The sequence below is a fragment of the Lagenorhynchus albirostris genome, chromosome 18 (assembly GCF_949774975.1).
Source record: "Lagenorhynchus albirostris chromosome 18, mLagAlb1.1, whole genome shotgun sequence".
Lineage (NCBI taxonomy): Eukaryota > Metazoa > Chordata > Mammalia > Artiodactyla > Delphinidae > Lagenorhynchus > Lagenorhynchus albirostris.
The window spans coordinates 5999781-6020452 of NC_083112.1; the positions used below are offsets into that span (position 1 = coordinate 5999781).

Below are 20672 nucleotides of genomic sequence, written 5' to 3' on the forward strand. Positions count from 1 at the left end.
GTATCAAGCCAATGCTCAACAAATACTTAATGACTGGGCTTCCCTGGTGGCGCAGTGGTTGAGAGTCCGCTTGCCGATGCAGGGGACACGGGTTCGTGCCCCGGTCCGGGAGGATCCCCCATGCCGCGGAGCGGCTGGGCCCGTGAGCCATGGCCGCTGAGCCTGCGCGTCCGGAGCCTGTGCTCCGCAACGGGAGAGGCCACAACAGTGAGAGGCCCGCGTACCGCAAAAAAAAAAAAAAAAATGACTGAACTGTGAGCAATCAACAAACATTAAAAAAAACTTTTTTAAAAAGATGCAGTTTTAGAATGGATATATGTGTCTGTATAACTGAACCACTTTGCTGTACACCTGATACTAACACAACACTGTAAATCAACTACACCTCAACATAAAATAAAAATTAAATTAAAGAAATAAATAGAGATGCAGTTTTAAAATTTCTCCTTAGGTGGAACTGACAGGAAAAGGATGCAAATGAAACACTCGATCTCAAATCTCAAGGTAAACATGGATATTCTGAAGAGTGAGAAGGAAACACATAAGGACAGCAGTGCACAATACTCAAAATGTGGATTATCGCAGAAGTTCAAGGTTGTGGAATCCATGACAGTATCTACTGTCATGCGCTGCATAACACATACAACCTTAGGACCTCCCTCCTTAAAATCCTTCAATGTCTTTTTAAAGATAAAGCCTCATCCTTAATGTGGCACACAAGGGCCTCCACGATAAATCTGCCTCCATCTCCTAAGCCTCATCTCACACTCCTCTCTACCTTACTCACTGAAATTTAGCCACACTGGCCTTCTTTCCCACTTGAGCTTTTGCACAAGCAAATCTACCAGCAATGTCTTTCATATTCTCTCCTCTCTAATTCACTCTTATACCTTGACTGCCAGCCCAAGGATTCCTTAAATTAGCTCCATTACATGGTGACAACGCGTGAGTCCGTTTTTACCACATCACATTTGGAAGGCAACAGAGTATAGTGTATGACTGTAACTATAATAGATTACGTGTCCTTGGTCATATCTATTTAAACTCTTTTATGTCTTGCTTTCAGCGCCTGTAAAACTGAGGTAAGTGCAGAACTCACTTCATAAGATTATTCAAAGAGTTAAAGGAGATAGTTCACGTACAGCACTTGGAATTGTGTTACTACATAGTAAAAGCCCTCAGAGGTCACTGATATCATACTTACTTAGTTGTCACCCTGCCCACCCCAAGAGTTCCTCTACTGCTGGAGCCCAGGAACCACACGAGCCTGTTCATTTCTGTATTCTTAGTCTCAGCCCGGAGTCCTGAACATAGCTGGCCTTCGATAAGTAATTAAAAAAATAAAAGCAAACCGGCAAAAGCTTTGGCTTCCACATTTGCCTCACTAGCTGGATGACTGCACGCGAATCACTCATTCCACCTGGGCCTCGTTTGCCCTTATGAAAAATGTAATCTCGACCTCAAAGAGATTTTGGATGAACCGGGCGATGCATCCAGCAAAGTACACTGCCCATCTCCCAACGCCGCACAAGCGGTCGGGGCTGATAACGAACAGAGTGAACAACCGCGTCTCCCCTCCCCCGCCCTCCTCCAGCCCACACCCCCTTACGGCGCCCTCGGTCCCCGATCCCTCGGGACTTCAGGCGTGGGAGCTCCGGCCCCGTGCGGCTCCCTCCAGGTGCCCCGCACCCTTCTTCCTTCCTCGCCCGGACGGACGCACTTCCGGCGGATGTGGGTGGGGGCAACCCCGGAAACGGAAGTGAGCCGCGGGGTCGGCTGACGGTAACAGGCTGAGAAGCTGTTCGCAGAGCGAGTTGAAGATGGTGAGTGAGACCCTGGGCGACCCGAGTGGCCGGCGGGCTCGGGTCCGTGGGCGCAGGAGCAGGCCGCCGCTCCCCAGCCCGTTCCCCGGTGGCGGCGGCGGCGGCGGCGGGAGGAGGAGGCCGGCCTCGAGCGCCATGATTTGTCGAGTCACGGGGTCCGGGGGTTCGTGGCCGCCGCCTGGGCAGGGCTCCGGCGCTGGTCCCGCGAGCGGCGCCTCGGCTTCATCCTTTCCCACCGCCTCCTCTCTCCCATTCCCAAGTCCCCAAGTCGGCCCCGACCCCGGTCCCTTCCCGTAGTTGGCGCCGAGCCGGAAAGGACACCCCCAAAAGTGCAACGGTCTGGGGTGCGGCGCGGCCGACTACCCCTCCCCCGAGGGGAGGACCTTTGGGAGACGAGTGCCCGACATCCTCACTCACCCCTGACCCTCGGAACTGCCTTGATAACAAACCCACAGCTGTGGGTCCCTTTTCCATCACTCAGCTTTACCCCACAAACATTTTTGGGAGCTCGTAGTATGGCACGTGTTGGAGGGGGGAAAACTGGATAGTTGCTACTCCCCGTTTGTCAGTATTGTTATTGGGTCTCCTCCTGCCCCGACCCTTCTCTCTTTTTAACTTAAAAGTTTGATGTTTGGGAGAGATTCTTGAATCGTCATTGCTCGCGACTCTGATACTACCAGTACTGCTGCTGGGCCATCCAAGTCTAGAAAGTTTCTGTTGGTAAATACTGCTGGACATAGTAAAGAGGTTTAATAAACATTCTCAAGTAACTAGTGTTAATTAACTTTTCATAGATTTGTTTTCCTCTGCTACTTTATTAGAAATATCATGTACTGATTCTCATGTTTTACAGGAGGGAATTGGGAAAGTGATAACAGTAGATCCCAGAGATCAGAATCCCCCTTTTCTTTGTGTGTAGAGGAAACTTTTCTTCCGTTACTCTACAATAAAGCAGTCTGGGAGGAGGAGAACCTTTATGTAGGAAAGCAACAGAAGATGTTTTTGGAAAGGTACAATCATACAACTCTGGTCCTGGAAAGAGTTCAGGCAGCTGGAAGGATGAGTAAACAGGGCCAGAGAGGTTCTGTGCCTTCATCAGGTTAGTGGCCTCCACACTAGATTTCAGCTTCTTTTCCTAATTAACTGTGACTTCTATGTGGGAGAGTTGAAACCTGTTGTACAGCTTCTTGAGTTCCAGGCTTCGGACCTTGGACATTATTCAGGCAAGACATTGACAAACCAGTGAAAGGTTTTTGTTTTTCGTTTTGTTTTGTTTTTTTAACAGCTTTGGTGAGGAAAATTGCTTATCAGGCAAATCTTGCTGTGCAGAATTGGAAAATAGAACAGGCTAGAGGCAGTGCTGTTAACATTATCCAGGTGTGAGAGCCTGGACTGGGGTGGTAGATTGAGGAAACCCGGGACACTGTGCAGTACCTGACCTAGTAAAATATGAAAATAAGGTAAAACATCAATTTAAAAAGCTGGTTTCTCAGAATAGTTTCTCCTAGAAGAGTATAACACTCCAAACTACCTGCAGCTGTTTTACGGTTTTCTGCAGAATTGCAGGGATGATGTATTTCAGCAACAAGTAACTTAAACTCAGCATCTTGTGTTTTAACTATGGTAACATGTATTACATTTTAATTGCATGTTTACTCTATCTTCATTAGATTAAGCTCTGGAAGACAGATATGTATCTTCAGTATCTAATAGAGAACCTGCCACATAGTAGATATTTAATAAATATTTGGTGATTAAATTATAGTATAAATGAGTAGGGTGACCATACTCTAGTACCAAATATACCATGAGTCTTTGTTTTTATTTTTTTTTATTTATACCATCCTGATTAGGTACATTTATTTTTCATAGGTAGTACCCTCTTATGGGAACCAAATACTTTCTGAAATTCCCTTTCTTTCTTAGCTCCTGTGACTACTCTCTTCTAGCTGTTCTCTCTGTTCTTAGTCCCATTTTCCTTGTTCTTCCTTGTCCATAAGGAATGGTATTCCCCAGGATTCTGCCCTCAACATTTTTCATTCTGTGCCGATCATTCTAACCTAAGGGGGGATCTTTCCAATAAAAGTAAATCTGATCATGCCATAACCCTTCAGAGGCTCTCTGTCTATTTCAGAATAAAACAGAAGTTTCTTTGCATACTGAAGCCTTTTCATTTTTTCTTTTGGCCAGCCTTTACTGCTCTACTCAGACATGTAGTGAGCTGGTCATCTCAAACGACTTGTAGCTTGCTCATTTATATTTTTATACTTTTACCCATGTTCTTGTTTTACGTGAATGCCTTTCAATCTGACAGCACTCAGAGATCAACTCAGGAATCCTTCCTACCCCAAATTCGACTTTATTCACGGAACCATGTATATTCCTCTACCATAATGCTAAGGCTCATGGTACTTGTCTAGACTGGGCCCTTTGAGGGCAAAGACCTTATCCTTTCTTTCCAGTGCTTAAACAGTGTTTTTTACATAGATGTTCAGTGTTTTTTTGAACTGTTTATATTTAATAGTGTTTTTCCTTTCTGTTGTAGAATGCCAGAGGACTTGGATCTCAGCTAAAGGACAGTATTCCAGTTACTGAACTTTCAGCAAGTGGACCTTTTGAAAGTCATGATCTTCTTCGAAAAGGGTATATGGGGGAATTGGGACTTTGACTTTGTTATGGTAAAATGTGAATTATTTCTCACAGTATTCTTTAAATATTTTGATAGGCCATAAATGTATATTTAATTTAGGAGGTAGCAAGTAATACACTTTAGGGGAGGAGGGGTAGGGTAGGATTGGATGTGTTCTATAGTGGAAGAAGCATCTTATCAGGGTAGTATGTTCCCAGGAAAGGGCACCTTCCTAGGAGATGTTACCCAGTAGCATGATTTGGTAGGATTCTTCTTTGTGCTGCTGATAACTTGGAGAGCAATTTGTCTCTTTATCTTATTAACTATTGGAGTAATTGACTGTTCTTTGAGAGACACTAGAACATAGCAGTAAAGAGCATGGACTCTGGGTTTTGGTCCTGGCTCCACCATTTACTAGATGTATGCCTGTGGGCAGGTTACTTAATTGTTCTACGTCTCAGTGTCCACACCTGTGAAATAAGGCTAGTAATAGCATATATGTTATTTTGAATGAGCTAACACATGGAAAGTACGTAGACCAGTACATGGCATTAGTAAGCACTGGGTAAGCCTTAGATGCTCTTATTTTTCTTTTCTAGTTTCAGTGCAGTTATGCCCCTTCCCTCGATTTTCTATATTTTTCTATATGTTTAGGTCTGAATTTCTAGTACTGGTCCTTTTCCTTGGCACATTGTTTTTCTGCTTAATCAAATAAGGATAATGCTTTCCTCCCCGCTTTGTATGTACTGTGTTTTGAATTTTTGAATTTTATATCTAATTTTAAGGTGTTTACTTTTACTGTCTTAGAATATCATTCTAATATTGGTCTCTGGGAGCAGACATAATACCTCACTATTGTCTTTTCATTCCGTAGTAAAAGATGCACTATATTGCCTTTGGAATTGGCAGTAGTATAGTACAATCAGATTTATAAGCTAGCCAGTAACCAATCCGGGTGATTCGTTCTTGTTTTTTTTGTTTTCACATGAAATGCTTCTTTTCCTTCCCAGTTAGACTGTAAGATTGCCACGAGCAGAGCCATTATCAAATTCCACTTTGCGGATAATGTTCTGTACAAAGATAGTATTCAGTAAAGATTGTTGCAGGATTTCTAAGGTTTCCTTCAGCTCTCAGATCCTGGTTTGGGCAATAAGATAGTCATCTTTGTATATCTAGGGTGATAAAGACCTGGGCCTGGTTCTAGCTGTATATCACCTAACATGGTACTTTATACATAGTAGGTGTTTGGTAAATGTCAAACAGATCGTTCAACATGTGTTTACCAAAAATATATTAACTATTGAATATGCATTAGATCTGAACAAAAGAGGCTTAGATATTTTATATAATACAAGAATCATGTCATCAGAGTAATAGTATTAAACATACTTTTTATTAAATTTCTTCTAGGTACAGGGCATCATTTAGCACCATTTTTTGGGGGGGGTTCTCCCCAGTGAATTGAAGTCTTGACCACCAGTATCTATAATAGATGCATTTAAAACAATATTCAGTAAATTTGACTTCTTGTCTTCCTTTTGGTGTATAGTTCTATGAATTTTAAAACGTGTTAATTCCCAGAACCATCACCACCACACTCAGGATACAGAACAGTTTACTCATCCCCCCAAAACTCCCTTGTGCCATTTATTTATATTACAACAGTGATGGATGTGATTTTGAGCTCTAGGTATTCAGTAATGTATAATCTTCCATCTTAAATGTTTATTTTCAGTTTTTCTTATGTGAAAAATGAACTTTTGCCCAGTCATCCTCTTGAATTATCAGAAAAAAATGTAAGTATGTTACCTGTGTTTTTATTTTTATCCTTTAGTAGAAAAATATTTTTAATAATACTTGATTAAGACACTTCTGGTGTTGAGCATTTAACCATGAAAAACTTGAGGCCTTGTTTTCAATATCCTAATCTTTGAGTTATCATTGTATTGCTTCACTAAAGCTCCCTTTCTACACATTCTTCTTTGTCTTTTTTATAGACATTTCTAGAGGTTAGTCCACCTTTCCATTCCTTTCATATGTTCTCCTTTGATGATCCCATTTTCTTTTATATTTTTTCCCCTGCCATTTTTGCTGTTGGTCTTCCCAAGCCCATATCTCTAGCCTTGACCTCTTTTTCAAGCCCTGCATCTCCAAGTTACTGCTGGGCACAGTAGGTGCACAGGTGAATATGACATAGTCCCCATCCTTAAGGGGCTGAAATTTTAATGGGAGGATAAGCAGTGGATAGGGGCTTCATAAAGTGTTGTAGAGGACCAGGGATGGAGCAAGCATCTGTGGAAAGCTTTCTAGAAGAGGGCATTTGAACAGTTTTAGAACAGTATTAACCAGATAAATAGGTGGGGAAAGGTTATTCCCCAGAGGGTATAGCTTGTACAGATGTCCTAAGGACAACCTAAAGGGTTTTTAAATAACACATTCAGAGCAAGAACAAGGAGGTGTCTTACTACTTGGGGATGATGGTGCAGTGTTACCCAGTTAACAGGAAGCTGACCTATTCCGTTTTTTTTGTTTTGTTTTGTTTCCTCCCTCTTCAGCAAGGGGAAAGATTTTTCCTTAAGAAAAAGTAGAACAAATAATTTGATGATGAAATTGAAGTTCAAATTAGACGAGAAAATAAAGGGGCCCCTGGCTGCTTTAGCTGCATTCTGGTTTCATGCTCAGAAGATGAGAAGGTTGTTTTTCAGAGATTTCAGATTAGCCATAGAAAACATATAAATCAGGTTTATGGAAGAAAAAGCTGACACGGATAGCTCGTTTTGATGAATAAGTGAACTACATCATAGATGACCCAATAGACCAAAAGACTAGGCCAGAACTTCAAGAAAAACAAAGAGGTGAATGTGAGGTTCTGCATTTGGGTTCAAAGATAAATTATACATATTTAGATGGGGTAAACCTGACTCTTTCTTTTTTTTTTTTTTGCGCTACCTGGGCCTCTCACTGTTGTGGCCTCTCCCGTTGCGGAGCACAGGCTCCGGACACGCAGGCTCAGCGGCCATGGCTCACGGGCCCAGCCGCTCCGTGGCATGAGGGATCCTCCCAGACTGGGGCACGAACCCGCGTCCCCTGCATCGGCAGGCGGACTCTCAACCACTGCACCACCAGGGAAGCCCTGACTCGTTTTTTAGAAGTAGTATCAGTGCTTAATAAGAGTATGATTCCAGAATAAAATTGCTTATTAGTACCCAACACAAATTGGACAGACTTTAGAGTTTGGGTTTCTTTTTTCCCCCAGACTCAATTACTCAGAAAGGTGGAGTTTAAGGGTTGTAGTTTAATTAACATGACCGTATAATGGGTCTGATTATTTCTTTTATGAAATCCTTTGAAGTAGATACTTTCATACTTAGAAATTTCTTACTAATTATTGTCCCTGTATAAAACTTTCTGGATCTGAGGTTATTTACACCTTTTTGCTCTACCAGTTTTGCAGTAATTCTAATCAAAAGCATTGAAATATGATTATGCTTTGTAAATACACTTTTGCAATGTGAAAAACATTCCCTTAATGTATTAGTTCTGTAAATCTAAATTTTAGGTGGTAATTTTACACCAGTGAAGGACACCTGCATGCCAGGTAAAATATAGACATACATATTCTAAAATTTGTCGAAGAAATTAGTAAAAATACTTCGTTTTTATTTCAGTTATGGATATTGAAATCTTTCCTCTAAGTATTGTGTCACATGCGTATCAGTGCTAACTGTTTTGAAAGCAGAATGTTGAGTAACATTTAAAATTACATTGTTGTCTTTATAGTTCCAGCTCAACCAAGATAAAATGAACTTTTCCACACTGAGAAACATCCAGGGTCTATTTGCTCCATTAAAACTACAAATGGAATTCAAGGCAGTGCAGCAGGTGGGTTTATGAATGTCAGTTTGTATGCATCCCACCTGTGTGTTGATATCAGTTGGAAGGAGCCTTCTATTTTAATAACAGCTGTACAAACCTTACCTTCTCTTCTCCCCTACAACCTATCCTACTTTCCCCCTTTTAGGATATGACCTTGATTTCTGCTTCATAGAGAAAAGAAGCTTTGAAATGGAAAACTCCTTTAAATTATAGGCTCACTGTCTGAAAACTTACCTGTGTTCACTTTTCATGTTTTTCTCCTTTGGGGGGTTACACTGAATCTGAGATGTCTCTAGGAATATCCAGGTGGAGGTATCTAATAGGCAGGTTGTATATTGCTGAGTATACCTGTTGCTTAGGAAGAAGATCTTCGGAAAGGTTGTTCCAAGTGTGTAAGAACTGTCCCCCCATCTGTGCTCTGGATTCTGTCACATCCATTGATTCCAGTGATTGCTGGACAACTAACAAAGAACAGAAAAACTGAAAATTTGGTTTGGCTACATTAAAGTTTGTTGGGTACAAACTATGTGCCATTGACTATATATGTATACTTTACACTGCACCATGCTGCAGGTTTGAGAGGAAGGTGCTGTTATCCTAGTTCACAGATGGAAACAGGGTGACACAAGTCAGGTAACTTAGGCAAAGCCTAAGTAAGTATAAAAGCAGAATTTGAATCCAGATCTCTCTGACTGTACAGCCCATGCTTTCTCCACTGTACTTAGATACTAGTCTGCAGTATATGTATTTAATAATTGAAAAAAGTATGTAACACTAGTTCACAATGGCATTGTGGTTTTTAAAGGCCCACAGGTGACTTTGATCTTCATTTCTAGTTACCACTACTGTTTGTTTTTTTTTAAATTAATTATTAGTTTATTTTTTGCTGCGTTGGTCTTCGTTGCTGCATGGGCTTTCTCTAGTTGTGGCGAGTGGGGGCTACTCTTCATTGCGGTGCGTGGGCTTCTCATTGTGGTGGCTTCTCTTGTTGCGGAACATGGGCTCTAGGCATGCTGGCTTCAGCAGTTGGGGCACGCAGGCTCAGTAGTTGTAGTTCGTGGGCTCTAGAGCGCAGGCTCAGTAGTTGTGGCACATGGGCTTAGTTGCTCCGCGGCATATGGAATCTTCCCAGACCAGGGATCAAACCCGTGTCCCCTGCATTGGCAGGCAGATTCTTAACCACTGTGCCACCAGGGAAGTCCCTATTGGTACTGTTTTAAAGGGTCATAACTTAAACATTTGTGTGAGCAATACAGAACAACATATAAAATGAATAATTGGTTTACTAAATAGAATACTGCTTTCGCTGAGTTGGAATTTCTTCAGGAATTTGATCATCCCACGTTTATTAGGAACAAAGAATGGTTTTAGGCTCTAGGATTTTGCATTTCATCACATGGTGTGTGCTTGGGTTTCCTGGACGGAAGCGAAGCCCTCGAACGTGAGCAAGCCTGATGGGATTGTTAAGTGTCAGTGAGAAGCTCTCAGTTTCAGTGTGTGTATTTTGCATAAAGTGTTGAGGAATTTTTAAAATTTTGGTTTGGGTCTCAAATGTGAACTTGCATGTTAAATTGATTAACCCACGTTGGTTAAATTGATATGTTACTTGGTTTTGTGAATTTTACAAATAAAGAATGAAGAATGTGAAATTTGGTCATGTATATTTTTTCCCCTTGGTTTTTTCTAATTTTGCCTTTTTATACTTTTCCTGAAGGTTCAGCGTCTTCCATTTCTTCCAAGCTCAAACCTTTCATTGGATATTTTGAGGGGTAATGATGAGACTATTGGATTTGAAGATATTCTTAATGGTAAGTGTCATTCCATACCTTTTTATAGAGCCCCAGTAATGTACAAGACAACAGCAGCAGATGAAACCTACAGCGTCTTCGTCCTCGTGGAGTTTATAGCTGATTGAATTCATTTGTGTTTATTCAGTGAAATAAGATAAAATTTAATGGTAATAACTGTTTAACTGGTTTTAAAAGTGAAAATTATTTATGGAGTTCTGAGATAATAGTCATTTCAGTCAATTAATGACAGTCATTCCTTTCATATCCTGAGGATAAAGTCTGATGTGTGAGTCCAGTACAATATTCTTAGGGTAACTTAAACAAGGATTGTTGTTGCACTATTCAGAATGTTTGTGGGATGTGACTAGTTTTAAAAACAACTAGAAAAAATAAGATCAAAGTTTTCTTTAAAAAATACCCACCCTTTCCTCCTAAGTAATTGTTGTGTTTCTATAGATGGTGAATAGTAAAGAAGAATCTGTCATTTTTAACAAAATTCTCTGGATGATTATATTATGTATGACATAAATGGCTTTTAAGTAAGAGCAATACATGCAGCATCCTTTATTTTTTTCTGGTTCTGAGGAAGGTAAACAAATATAATTCTGTCCAGTATTACTTCTGTTCATTATGCCTCAGCAGTTTAGGAGAAACAGAAAAACCCAACAGGATTCAATTATATTACTTTTGCTTGGCTGCTAATGTCCGGTAACGAGATGCTGTGGATGCAACAGAAATCTCATGAGACTCCTCTTTGAGAATCTTCCCTGAGGGAACTTTTTGAATGCAGGAAAACCTGGAATTCCTAAGCTTTTACGTTGAATTTAGACCTCATTTAAAATTAGTAAGGTGATAGCTCAGGTTTATAATTATCTTTTAGTTATAAAAATGCACTCATTTAAAAATCAGCCTCTGTAAAGTCATGTGAAAAAAAGGGAGAGGGACTTACTGAGCATTTATTCAGTCAGTAAAATAATTGTTATACGTCAGGCACTGGGCTAGGCTTTGAATATACGACGGTGAAAAAAACGAAACATCTGTGCTTCCTGATGGGGGAGGTAAACATTAACAGTTAAAACACAAACATGTAGTTATAAACAGTGATTAAATTCTAAGAATAAAGGGGGTAGGTGTATAGTTTGTTGTTGGGTAGGAGGGCCAGGCACCTCTGGGAATATGACATATAAATTGATTCCTGAAAGATACATGAATTAGTTGAGCTAAAAGTAGAGGGAAGAATATTTCAGACAGAAGAAGCTGTATGTCCAGGGTCTCTAACCTGAGAACAGCCGAAGAGCTCTGAAGGGTTTATTCCACTTAAGAGCTAACAAGTTAGCCCTCTGTGGTTTCACGGATGCTGGCAGAGACAGACTCCTCGAGACAAAGGGCAGTTTGTTATTCACGGCAGTAGCAGAAGCCAGAGCATCAGCTTTTCTGTTGGGTCCCTAAGCCCCAGTTCCCACAGGGCAGCAAGAAGAGGGTTAGATGAAACCAGCATATAGAGTGTATTTTGTTACAGTAAGGGGAACCCCAAGTTCAGGGCACCTGAATCTTATAATGGGCAGTCAGCCTGCCTATTCTGTGCCCCAAGGGCAACATGATCTCTCTTTAGAAACAGCCTTGGAAAGAGAGTCCAGAACAAAGGCAGACAGTGCCTCTGCTTCCAAGACTTGTGGAATCAAGAAAGGCTCCTAGAGAATTGTCTCTCAACACACATAAGAACATGTTAAGGAGGCCCATGTAGCTGGAGTGTTTTGAGGGAAGTGGAAAGTAGAATAAGGTGAGGTTGAAAAGCCAGGCAGGTACAGAGGAGCCAGCGCCTTGCAGACCATAAAAAGTTTATTCAGAATGCAACAGAAAGCCATTGAGTGATTTTTTTTTTTCTTTTGACATCTGAAGACTGTAACTTTATTTTTTTCTTCAGCTCTTTTGTTTTCTTTCAATTTATAATCTTTCTTTTAATTTTATTTTTTCAAACAGCAGGTTATTAGTTATCTATTTTATGCATATTAGTGTATATGTGTCAGTCGCAGTCTCCCAATTCATCCCACCACCACCACCCCTGCCCCGCCTCCGACGTTCCCCCCGTGGTGTCCATACCCATTGAGTGATTTTAAGCCGTGACATGTGATAGAATTTCAGATTTAAAAAGATCACTAGCGGAGGCTTCCCTGGTGGCGCAGTGGTTGCGAGTCCGCCTGCCGATGCAGGGGACACGGATTCGTGCCCTGGTCCAGGAAGATCCCACATGCCGCAGGGCGGCTAGGCCCGCGAGCCATGGCCACTGGGCCTGCCTGTCCGGAGCCTGTGCTCCGCAACGGGAGAGGCCACAACAGTGAGAGGCCCGCGTACCACAAAAAAAAAAAAAAATCACTAGCTATCTTATGGACATCTTTATATATTCATTCCTTGCATCTCTGTAAGGCAGCTAAGAACTAGAAAGATCCTCTGTTTAGGTAGGTGATTTTTGTCAGGATGAGATCACTGCACTGCACTTTGGGTAGTTTCCCCCTTGTGGGGACTGTGACTGTATAATTTATGGACAGTTTATGGCTTCACCTTAGGGCCTTGCCTTAGCTGTTCCTTCTGCTTAGAATACTTTCCCCCTCACTTTTCAGATCCCAGTTTAAATGTCACTCCTTCAGAGACTACCCAGTCTAAAGTAGTCCCAGTCACCCTGTCACCTCATTTTCATTCTTTGCTTATCACTTTTTCAGTATTTTTCTTGTTTCTTATTTGTTTTCCCCAACTTAAATACAGGCCTCACGAGAGCTGGGGACTTTGTCTTGTTAACTCTTGTGTCTCCAGTGCCTCATAAGGTGCTTAATCCGTGATGAGTGTTGAAAGCTGTTGCTCACCACATTCTCCTCATCACATTTGACCCAGAAGGAATTTTAAAGTCTGTAATGAGGGAGTAGTGTGTTAATCTAAGCGTGATATGAAGACTAGTCAACTGTGATGAAAATCTGTATAATTCTCCAATTTACATTTTTTAAAGTGTTGGAGGTGATCAGGGTTTTGTTTGCTTGCTCATCGGGGAAGTGCTTGGCCAAGAAAAATCTGCACATTATATTTTAAGGAAGGGAAGAGAATGTGAGGAAGGCAGTAAGAAAGTCACAACTAGCCTTTTTCTTAATGCTGAAAGTGGCCTTCCGTTTACTCTAGTTCTGTCACTTTAAGACGAGGGAACTGAGACTGACCAAGAGGCCGGGTCCTCCCTGGGAGTCTCACGGGCCAGGGCCTTGCTTACATGGTGTGCTGTCTTCTGGTGCAAGTGATTTATTTAATAAGCATGTATTTTATTAAAGTCAAAAGCTTTAAAAAGCAGAGTTTAAAAGGGAAGTTGTTATTATATAAATAAGGATATTCTTTGTTTAAAAATTGAAAACATTACAGCTGAGACTCAAGTCCTCCATGTTTACCCCAAACCCATTTCTCTCCCTGCTTCCCTATTTGCCTGCTGCTTGCTTTTAGTTAGTGTGTGTCCTTCCAGACTTTTTTCTGTGTGTCTTCATACAAATATATATAATCAGAAAATATCTGGCGTTGCTTTGTGTATATATTTTTTTATCACAATTGGTATCATACTGTGTGTATCTTACGGTAGTAGGTATGCTGCATCAATACATGTATTGAGTTTTCTCTCTTATTAACAAATAACAAAACAGGGCTGCAGCAAACATCTTTGTTCTTTGTACTCATGTGCGGACATACTTTTTCTTAATTTGGGTTTTGGATGCCTGTTGTATACATAGCCATTTACTCTAATAATAATTGTAACAGTATCAGTTGTTGCTAAGGTTACTTTGTTGTGTGACAGATGTCAAGAGTAGAGATTGCTGAACTAATGTGACACAGTAATCTCCAGTCTCTTAGGAGATCCAGTGAGGAAACATCCAAATTGATCTGTTACTCTTGGTAATCATTATTTTAATGATTATTTATTTTTACAAACTGATTTTACAGTTTATTTTGTTGGGTATTTATTCTGTTTCTTGTCCTGTGTGGAGGAGAAGAGGCTTTGTTTGTTTGTAGGAAGCTTAATGTTGTTATTCATTTTAAAAACTCTTAGGTGCATTATTGCAGTTAAAGTAAGACTTTTGTCTGACTCGTCAATACAGACAAGAGAGTGAAGGTTTTTAAGGTTTTCTTGCTCTAGACTTCTGGTTTGTGTATATATATATTTGCAACAGAGCACAGAGTGATAGAAATAAAATGGGTTTTGCAAATTAGATTACGGATTGTTTAATCTCTTATTAGAGATCGTTCCTAGGGTCAACTGGAAAGCACTGGAAAACTTAAGAACTTTGAAAAAGAACTTATTCAATCTATATTTTCTTTTACAATCACCTGAATTGAGGTATACTTGACATACAGTAGAATGCACCCATTCTAAGTGTCCAGTTCTTTAATATGTTTGTTTTTGTTTGTTTTCAGACCCGTCACAAAGTGAACTAATGGGAGAACCACATTTGATGGTTGAATATAAGCTCGGTTTACTGTAATGCAGTGTGCTGTTCATGGAAATAGAGGGGCTGCATCTTGTTTATAGTCGTTTTTTACTATAATTTGACGTGCACAACATTAAAATTACTGACACATGAGAATTTTTGCCTAAATAGTATCTGTGATCATTTGAAGTTATTTGGGTCTTTGGTTTATGTGATAATTGAAGGCACTAAAGGGAGATGGTTTAAAAACTTCTAATTTATATTAAAACAATAGCCTTCTATGTCTTTAAAAAAATGTTGCTGATTAATATCATAAAACTATGCACAGGTTCCAATTCAGCCTGTTTCCTAGTTATTTCATAAATTTAATTTTGAATAATCATTATTGGTATTTGAGCCTGCAAACTTCATAGTAGCATCTTTCAGAATAAACATCTGTTCAGTGGCAGCATTTCAAAGTAAGTACAAAATAAGACTATTATATTTTACCTTGTTTCAGTATAGTCCATTAATACTCATAAGAATAACACTTGCTTTATTGATGCTACTTAGGATTATAACTACATTCTTTGATTCTTTCAGGTTGAAAAGTATAAGTTCAGAGGTTTTGATTTTGGTCTTGTCTTTAAAGTGAAAAATTAAACAATCAGCAGATGTCAATTAAACTGTAGTACTGCATAGATTAATATATCATAAGATGCTTAAATTTAAAAAGGAAAACAGAACATTTGTGTACACATACAACTATTCATGAACAAATTCAATAATAGTTTATTTAAAAATAAATCTTCCCTATGGTTGTTCTTTGTTAATAAGGTATTTTTTTATGGACCTAGTATACAAAATTAAAGATTATCAATTTCTCAGGAGTATTTTTATTGTCTAAGTCACTGATTTATGACTGAAGGCAATGTTTTCTCTCCCCACTGGGAGTGGGGGGGTCATTTAACAGTGTCTAGAGAAATTTCTGGTTGTCACAACTTTGGGGAGGGTTTCCAACTGGCATCTAGTGCAAGGAGGCTAGGGATGCTGCTAAACATCCTACTGTAAAAATTGCTCCTGACCGTTGAGAATTGAGCTTAAAACTGTCTTTGCCAACACAATATTTGCCAACCCACTTTACACTTAAATATTTATGAGAAAATATAGAAATAATGAAGGTTCACTAATTGATTGTTTCTAAATGTGTTCTCTTTCAACTAATTAACAAAGTTGGATATTTCTGTACCTTAATTAGTTTTAGGAATAGTAGATACTCTTCCTGACCAGTAGAAGGTACTATGAATTAATGAACATAGTTTAAATGGAAAAACTGATGCTTTAAACACAGAAATTGGTAATCATGATTAGTGCTTATTCTCTGAAGGTCTTCATGCTTGCCCCTCTCTCCTTTTCCTCTTTTACCTCCTTTGTGTTTACACCCATGATCCTTATCCCTGGGTGTGTGTAAAATCACCTGGAAATCTTGTGAAAGAATTTTGGTGTCAGGGTCTGAATCTCAGAAATTCCAGAAGGACGAGTCTGGGGTGGATCCCAGGAAGTCTACTTTTGAAAAGCTCTCCAGGAATGAGAACCTTTGATTTATATGCTTGCTTTCGCCTTTATAGTAATATTTATTAGCATCAGTTAATTCTTCCCGTGTACCCCGGTGCTGGAATGTTTGCTAGTAGTCTCTGCAAACTGCAGTGTGTGCCTGGAGTTGGGATGATTTGGGTTCCTTCATAAGAGTAAATTTCAGGTTCCTCTGAGATACTTTGCCTAGGTGCCAGACTCTTCAGTTAGGCATTTTTTCTTTCAGATGCCGTGGGGTTTGTTTTAAGGAATTAGTTTAGTATTTTGAGGGTTTAAGAGATACTTCACAGGTTGGTGCCTGATTACAATTAATTTTACTAACACTAAAATGATAAAATTCACAATAAAAGAGATATAAACATAATTAATGGACTGTAATGTAGTTCTGTGTTACTTTTTTTTTAATATATATGTGAATAAAGGAATTTGTGGGTTTTATTGTCTCAAAGCGGGTGGGTTTGCAAATAACTGAGCACTGTTTGGCACATCATGGGATGGCTCTTTCACTAGACACGTCTCTTCAGTCCTACCCTCTGTACAAAATATAAATGATAGGCTTATTATTTTTTATTAATTTTTCTTTTTGCAGTGGGTTTCATCCCTCTTTCAGGAGTACACATAAGTATAACCCAGTGCTTTCCTGCATTTTGTTATTCCTTTGAATGCAGACATTTCAAGAGTGTAGAAAATTGTCTGAACAGGTAGATTACTTTTGAAAAGCTGAAAGACTGTATAGTGTATAATCTTCCACTGGAGTCTACAATTGGATGAATCTAAGTTTAACCAAATTTTGACTTGATATTTCAATAAAGCAAAACCAAAAATGTGATACTTCATTGAACTTATTTAGCTCATGATTTCAAAGTTGAAATTCAGGTTCCTTCAAGTACAACAAATCCTTAATTAAGAGCCCATACCTTGGTGGGGGCAGTGGCCAAGATGGCAGAGTAGAAAGTCCCTGAACTCACCTCCTCCCATGGGCATGTCCAAATGACAGCTGTTTAACAGCACACAGCTGTCTGTGGAAACAACCTGAAGACTAACAGAAAAGATTTTCCACCATTAAAAACATAAAGAAGGGGCTTCCTTGGTGGTGCAATGGTTGAGAGTCCGCCTGCCGATGCAGGGGACACGGGTTCATGCCCCGGTCCAGGAAGATCCCACATGCCGCAGAGTGGCTGGGCCCGTGAGCCATGGCTGCTGAGCCTGTGCGTCCGGAGCCTGTGCTCCGCAACGGGAGAGGCCACAACAGTGAGAGGCCCGCGTACCGGAAAAAAAAACATGAAGGAAGCACGAGTCAGGTAGGAAGGACAGAGATACAGTATATCAGGACCCACACCCACAGGTTGGTGAGGAAGTGGGAGGAATATCACAATTATAGAGATCTTCCCCAAGGAGCAAGGGGTTTGAGCCCATTGGACTCCCCAGCCTGGGGGTCCTCCACCAGGAAAATGAGCCCCCAGAACATCTGGCTTTGAAAACCAGTGGGGCTTATGTTCAGAAGAGCCAGAGGGCTACAGGAAACAGACTTCTCTCTGAAAGGGTAAGTGCGATCTGACTCCCAGTGTAGACGTTAATTCGAAAGGACAGAGGGTCAGACCTGCTTGCTCATCTTGGATCCAGGGAGGCAGGAGGCACCTGGGACTCCCCCTGGGGAGAGATGCTGGCAGCATCCATTTTGGGGAACTTGTTCTACCACAATAACACCAGCATTGTGAAGCACCATTTTGGAATTCTCATGTCCTGTTAGCGCCAGGGACCTGGTCCCACCTATCAGTGGGCCAGCAGCAGCCCTGTGCCCCACTGGGTCAAACACCCAACCACGTGGGAAGCCTACCCTGCCCTCCAGCAAGTACAAGCCACTGCACAAGGCACAACCTCGCAACCAGATGGGCCAGGGTCCAGCCCCACTGCCAGCGCACCCACCGTGGTCAGTTCTGCCACAGAGAAGGGCACACACAGCCTCCCTAGAGCATAAAGCTCTGGTGACCAGAGGGAAGCCTGCTGCTGGACCCCATAGAGCATCTCCAACATAGGAACACTTCTCCAAGATGAGGAAAGTGGCTGACCTATGTAACATATAGAAATAAATTTGCCCGAGAATTGGGTACAATGAGGAGACAGAGGAATATGTTCCAAGAGAAGGAATAAGAACCTCAGAAAAAGAACTAAATGAAGTGGAGATAAACAACCTCCCTGATACAAAGTTCAAGGTAATGATCTTAAAGATACCCAACGAACTGGAGAGAAGAGTGATTAACATAGTGAGACTTTCAACCAAGAGTTAGAAAATATAAAAAAGAACCAAACAGAGCTGAAGAATACAATAACAAAAAATACACCAGCAGGAATCAACAGTAGCTTAGATGATGCAGAGGAATGGATCAGTGATCTGGAAGGCAGAGTAGTGGAAATCACCTAAGCTGAACAGAAAAAAGTTTTAAAAAATGATGATAGTTTTAAAGAGACCTCTGAGACAATATCAAGCATCCTAACATTTGCATTACAAGAGTACCAGAAGGAGAAGAGAGAGAAGCAGGCAGAGAACTTATTTGAAGAAATAATAGATGAAAACCTTCCTATCTGGGGAAGGAAACAGACATCCAGGTCCAGGAAGCACAGAGAGTCCTAAACAAGATGAATCCATAGAGGTTCACACCAAGACATTATAATTAAAGTAGCAAAAAAAAAAAAAAAAGAGAATCTTAAAAGCAGCAAGAGAAAAGCAACTAGTTACATACAGGGAAACTCCCATAAGACTGTCAGCTGACTCTGTAGCAGAAACTTTGCAGGCCAGAAGGGAGTGACACAATATATTCAAAGTGATGAAAGGAGAAAACTTAACAACCAAGAATATTCCACCTGGCAAGGTTATCATTCAGAATTGAAAGAGAGATAAAGAGTTTTACAGACAAGCAAAAGCTAAAGAGTTTGGTGTCACTAAACTGGCTTTACAAGAAAATGTTAAAGGGACTTCTCTAAGCAGAAAAGAAAAATCCACAACTAGAAAATGAAAATTATGAAAGGAAAATCTCACTGGTAAATGCAAACATACAGTAAAGGTAGTGGATCAGCCACTTATATAGCTAAGAGGAAGGTTAAAAGACAAAGATAGTAAAATCACCTATATCCACAATAAGTAAAGGTTACAGAAAAAGATGTAAAATATGACACTAAAAACATTAAACATGGGGTGGGGAGTAAAAATGTAGGTTAGTAATGCATTCGAACTTAAGAGAGAAAATAATCATATACATGTCGTTATATATGTCTCATGGTAACCAAAACCCTAAAGTCTATAATACACACACCCACACACACCAAAAAAAAAAAAAATTCAAACATAACACTACAGATAGTCATCAAATTACAAGGGAAGAGAGCAAAAGAAGAAAAGGACAAAAAAGAACTACAAAAACGACCAGAAAACAATTAACAAAATGGCAATAGGTACATATCTATCAATAATTACTTTAAATGTAAGCATAGGAAATTCTCCAATCAGAAGACAGAGTGGCCAAATAAAAAAAACAAGACCCATATATATGCTGCCTACAAGAGATACCCACAGACTAAAAGTGGGGAATGGGAAAAGGTACAAATGAAATCTGTGGTGGAATGCTTATATCAGACAAAACAGACTTTCAAACAGACTGTAACATGAGACAAAGGGCTTTACCTAGTGATCAAGGGATCAATCCAGCAAGAAGTTATAACAATTGTAAATATATAGGCACCCAAAATAGGAGCACCTAAATACATAAAGCAAATATTAACAAACATAAAGGGAGAAATTGACAGTAACACAATAGTAGGGGACTGCATTTACATCATTGGACAGATCATGCAGAAAAGAAAGAAACATCAGCCTTAAACAATACCTTAGACGGGATGAACTTAACATGTATACATATATGAAACATCCCATCCAAAAACTACAGAATACAAATTCTTTTGAAGTATACATGGGACATTCTCTAAAATAGGTCATATGCTAGACCACAAAACAAATCTTAATACATTTAAGGAGATTAAAATCATATCAAGCAATTTTCCTAACCATGACAGGATGAGACTAGAAATCAACTACAAGAAAAAAAAAAAGAAACCTACAAAAACACAAACGTGGAGGCTAAACAATATGCTACTAAACAACCAATGGGTCACTAAAGAAGTCAAAGGTGGAATAGAAAAAAAGATAATCTGGAGACAAATGAAAATGGAAACAACTAGCCAAAACCTATGGGATGCAGCAAAAGCAGTTCTAAGAAGGAAGTTTATAGCAATACAAGTCTGCCTGAGCAAAGCAGAAAAATCTCAATCTAACCAAACCCAAAGTTAGTAGAAGGAAAGAAATCATAAAGAGCAGAGTGAAATAAATGAAATGGAGACAAAAAACAAACAGTAGAAAAGATCAGGGAAGCTAAGAGTTAGTTCTTTAAAGAGATAAACAAAATTGTTAAACTTTTAACCAGGCTTATCAAGGAAGAAGAGAGGGGACCCAAATAAGTAATCAGAAAAAAAGAAAAAA

General features: G+C 40.0%; 1 protein-coding gene across 1 annotated transcript; it reads left to right on the forward strand.

Annotated features, from left to right (window-relative positions):
- The first annotated feature begins 1734 nt into the window (after positions 1 to 1734).
- On the forward strand, positions 1735 to 14725 carry POMP (proteasome maturation protein). The gene is made up of 6 exons (XM_060129118.1): positions 1735 to 1823; positions 4369 to 4466; positions 6188 to 6248; positions 8233 to 8334; positions 10043 to 10136; positions 14556 to 14725. Exons 1-6 carry the CDS (start codon positions 1821 to 1823, stop codon positions 14621 to 14623), a joined length of 426 nt encoding a protein of 141 aa, XP_059985101.1. The 5' UTR covers positions 1735 to 1820; the 3' UTR covers positions 14624 to 14725.
- Positions 14726 to 20672: the final 5947 nt, after the last annotated feature.